The sequence below is a fragment of the Octopus bimaculoides genome, chromosome 2 (genome assembly GCF_001194135.2).
Source record: "Octopus bimaculoides isolate UCB-OBI-ISO-001 chromosome 2, ASM119413v2, whole genome shotgun sequence".
Classification (NCBI taxonomy): Eukaryota; Metazoa; Mollusca; class Cephalopoda; order Octopoda; family Octopodidae; genus Octopus; species Octopus bimaculoides.
In genome coordinates, this window is record NC_068982.1 from 135,208,717 (window position 1) to 135,213,781 (window position 5,065).

General features: G+C 40.9%; 1 protein-coding gene across 1 annotated transcript in view; it reads left to right on the forward strand.

The window, feature by feature from the left end:
- Positions 1–3,177: 3,177 nt before the first annotated feature.
- The window catches only part of LOC106873488 (serum paraoxonase/lactonase 3), a 24,081-nt gene continuing 22,193 nt past the window's right edge, over positions 3,178–5,065 (forward strand). The window contains exon 1 of the mRNA XM_052965626.1: positions 3,178–3,241. Coding sequence (XP_052821586.1) covers positions 3,178–3,241 — 64 coding nt within the window. The remainder of the gene's footprint in view (positions 3,242–5,065) is intronic.

Here is a 5,065-nt window from a genome sequence, read left to right on the forward strand (position 1 = left end):
CCCGTGCTGGTGGCACATAAAAAGCACCATTCGAATGTGGTCGATGCCAGTACTGCCTGACTGGGCCTCATGCCAGTGGCATTTAAAAATGCTCCCACTACACTCTCGGAGTGGTTGGTGTTAGGAAGGGCATCCAGCTGTAGAAACTTTGCCAGATTGGATTGGAGCCTGGCGTAGCCTTCTGGCTTGCCAGTCCTCAGTCAAACCGTCCAACCCATGGAAAGCAGACATTAAACAACGACAACAGTGATGATGATGATGATGATGAACTCTGGGTCATTTATAGCAACTGTTTATCCTTGGCAGTGCTGTCTCTTCTGCTAGTATGTAATTAAGACATACTTCATTTCACATATACTGTAATATATTGTCCTGTATATAATATCTAATATATAATAAAGACATATTTCATTTCATATATACTATAAAGTATCCATATATATTTAATGTAAGAAATAATGATATATTTCATTTCATGCATATTTTCATAGGTTTTCATACATTTCTCTGGCATGCAGATGACACTGTAGTTTAATATAGAACTGTATAATTGCAATGCATTTGTCTGTCTCTTTATAATACATAATATGATATACATTTTATTTATCTTCTTACTTGTATTTTGAAAATAAATGCTTAAAGTTGTGTACATATGATATGCAACATTACATACCTCCCAAAATGATCATAGAAATATATCATCATCATCATCATCATCAGTCTGCTTTCCATGCTGGCATGGGTTGGACAGTTTGGCTGATAACTGGTAAGCTGGGGAGCAACACTAGGTTCTGATCTGATTTAGTAAGGTTTCTACGGCTGGATGCCTGCCCTTCTTAATGTCAACCACTCCAAGAGCGTAGTGGGTGTTTTCTTTTCATGTCGCCGGCACGGGTGCCAATGACCTGACACAGGCATTGGCCACAACTACGGTCTCACTTGGCTTGACAAGTCTACACAAACACAGTATATCGCCAAAGGTTTTGGTCACCTGTCACTGCCTCCATGAGACCCAATGCTCGAAAAGTTCTTTTTATGTGCCATCAGCATGGGTGCCAGTCAGACGGCACTGGCATCAGCCATGACTACGATTTTACTCAGTTCGACAGGTCTTCTCAAGCACAGCATATTGCCCAATGATTGAAGGATGTTTTCAACAGGTCATTTACACGACAGTGGCATTGACCACAATTACGATATGTATATGGGTGAAGGCACATGGTCACTATACCATCGGCTGGATTCCTGGACCAGGTGGCACTTTGTGTTCTTGAGTAAAACACTTCATTTCACATTGCTTTGCAGAATCTATGGCAGAAATGTTTTATGCGGTCTGATCAATAAGTCTCCAGACTATTGCTATAGTAATGAAGCTAAAGCATGGAGAGTGAAGCTGCTTCGCACAGATTGACCTTGGACTCTGCTGTGTATGCACGCTAAGTTTTAACATTCTAGCCCACTTCTGCTGTTTACAGCAGTGCTTGGAAGGAAGGTGTGTAGTGAGTGATTGTTGTATTGACCATGGTAGAGAAAGTTGTGATGGTGATGTCTGCTCAGAGGCCTTTCCAAAGCTTTCATTGTTCTCGACACAATCCAGGAGATCTTGTGCAACTGAAACCTGAGTGTCGTAAGGCGGCGAACTGGGAGAAATGTTAGCACGCCGGGCAAAATGCTTAGCGGTATTTCATCTGCCGCTACGTTCTGAGTTCAAATTCCGCTGAGGTCGACTTTGCCTTTCATCCTTTCGGGGTTGATTAAATAAGCACCAGTTACACACTGGGGTCAATATAATCGACTTAATCCATTTCTCTGTTCTTGTTTGTCCCCTCTGTGTCTAGCCCCTTGTGGTTAGTAAAGAAATATGAAACCGGAGTGTCATTTTGGTCAGCTGAAACCAGTTTTGGCACAAATGTGCCAGGCACGCGTCTAATACCCAAATCTTCAGTGATAATGGACTGAACTGAACTGTAACTAATCTGCACATCCTCTGATAACTCACGGATGGTGATTTGACAATTTCCCCTTACAGCTGCATGCGCATCTGCAATATTTTTCTCAGTTCTGCTTGTTGTGGGTCTCCCAGAACATTTGTCAATATCGACATTTTTCAGCCATCTTGGAAATGTGCGAACCACTCATACACATGTGTGCGGCTCACACACTCCTCTCCATACACTTTCTTAAACTTTGCATAGGCCTCAGAACAAGCATCGCCATCACAACTTTCTCTCTCATGGTCAATGTAACGATCACACACTACACACCTTCCTTCCAAACACTGCTGTAAACAGCAAAAGTAAGCTAGAACTTAGTGCACCTGCACAGGAAAATTCAAGGTCAAACTGTGCCAAGCGGCTTCACTTTGCGTGCCTTAGCTTCGTTACTATGGCAACAGTCTGGTTAATTATTGATCAGACCTTGTACAGTATATATCTACAATCTGAGTTCAAATTCCACTTGCCTGGAAGGCAATTGATTACTGCTCCAGTGTTCATGCAAAGTCTAGCTATGATAACCAACGTTCCAGTTATCTAGTTTAGAGCAGTAGGGGAAGGTTTTGACAAATAACAAACATTAGGCGTAGGAGTGGCTGAGTGGTAAGTAGCTTGCTTACGAACCACATGGTGCCGGGTTCAGTCCCACTGTGTGACACCTTGGGCAAGTGTCTTTTACTATAGCCTCAGGCCGACCAAAGCCTTGTGAGTGAATTTGGTAGATGGAAACTGAAAGAAGCCCATCATATATATGTATGTGTGTGTGTATATGTTTGTGTGTCTGTGTTTGTCCCCACCAACATTGCTTGACAACCAATGCTGGTGTGTTTACGTCCCTGTAACTTAGCGGTTCAGCAAAAGTGACCGCTAGAATAAGTACTAGGCTTACAAAGAATAAGTCCTGGGGTTGATTTGCTCGACTAAAGGCAATGCTTTAGCATGGCCACAGACAAATGACTGAAACAAGTAAAAGGGTAAAAGAGTATTAATTGGACACTTGCAATTCACAAATAACCAGGTTGCTCCTTATCTTCTAAGTATGGTTAGCAACAGATCTGGGGCTTTTAGCAAACCCATCCAGCCAGAATAAAACTCTTATCAGTGACTGTATCAATCTACATCAAGACAATGAAACGCAAGTCAAGCTGAGACCATAACTTTATCTGTTTTTTTTTTTAGCAGAATGGAGAAACATTTCAAAAATGAAATTAAAGAAATTACCAATGACCATTGTTGCTTAGTGTTAGGTCAGTTCACTTGTCAGACTGATATGCTCCAGTTCTATATTTAAGAGATGAGGAATTATGTGCATTACTTACATTATTTACATTTGATGGATATTTGTCCTCATCTTGTCTGTTGTTAAAACAACGTTTCGGCTGATATACTCTCCAGCCTTCATCAGGTGTCTTGGGGAAATTTCAAACCTGGGTTCTCATCTCTAAGGTATTTTTCGATGTTATTATTATTATTATTATTATCATCATTATTATTATTATTATTATTATTCAGGTCATATGCCCACGGGCATATGGCGTAGTGGTTAAGAGCGTGGGCTACTAACCCAAAGATTCCGAGTTCTATTCCAAGCAGAGACCTGAACAACAACAACTACAACAATAATAATAATAACATCGAAAAATACCTTAGGAATGAGAACCCAGGTTCGAAATTTCCCCAAGACACCTAAAGAAGGCTGGAGGGTATATCAGCCGAAATGTTGTGCTAACAACAAACAAGATGAGGACAAATATCCATCAAATGTAAATAATGTAAATAATGATATGCTCCAGCTGTGACCATTCTGTTTATTGTTATCTTTTACTTGTTTCAGTTGTTAGACTGTGGCCATGCTGGGGCATTGCCTTGAAGAGTCTTTTGATTGACAGAATCAAACCCAGTATCTTTTTTTTTTATGAAGCCCTGGTGCTTATTCTATTAGTCTCTTTTGCCAAACAGCTAAGTTATGGGGATGTAAACACACCAACACCGGCTGTCACGCACATATATACACACAAAACAGGCTTCTTTCAGTTTCTGCTTACCAAATCCACCCACAAGACTTTGGTTGACCTGAGGTTATAGTAGAAGGTACTTGCTCAAGGTGTTACGCAGTGGGACTGAACCTGGAACCATGTTGTCGGGAAGCAAGCTTCTTACCGCATAGCCATGCCTACACCATTCTGTCTATTTTTATTTTTAGTTATTGTTTTAGGCATAATGTATCTTGCACTACATTATCTTATGTGTTCTTGTTTAAGGCAGTGATGTGGAGTTTCATTGGGATTTGGTTTGCTGCTATTTCTAGCATGTCAAACAGTCACTTGTATTATTAAAGATTTACTTGATTGTGTAGTGTATTCATTCAAAGAAACTTGGACTGTTCTAAACAATCGACAATTTGTGCCAATAAAAATTTTGGCTCGATTTCAGACAATTTAAGACTGAGGGAAAATACCTCCAGGGCATATGGTCTATATATATTTTTTTAATATAACACAGGATATTGGCTTAAATATAAATAAACTTGCTCACCAATTTGTAATATACAGAAAGTTATCAACCTATTCTTAATAGTGGAACCTTCTGTAGTAAATGTCAGAGATATCCCAGTACATATATTTAATGAAGATATATATATATCATCATCGTCATCATCATCATCATTTAACGTCTGCTTTCCATGCTAGCATGGGTTGGATGATTTGACTGGGGATTGGCAAACCAGATGGCTACACCAGGCTCCAATCTGATCTGGCAGAGTTTCTACAGCTGGATGCCCTTCCTAATGCCAACCACTTCAAGAGTGTAGTGGATACCTTTTTATGTGTCACCTGCATGGGGGCCAGTCCGGTGGTACTGGCAAGGGCTATGCTCAAATGGTGTTTTTTACGTGCCACCTGCACAGGAGTCAGTCCAATGTTTTGTTCACATGCCACCGGCACAAGTGCCAGTAAGGCGAAGCTGGAAATGATCACGCTCAAATGGTGCTTTTTACGTGCCACTGGCACGGAAGCAAGACTGCTGCTCTGGCAGTGATCCCGCTCGGATGGTGCTGCTAGCGCTCCATT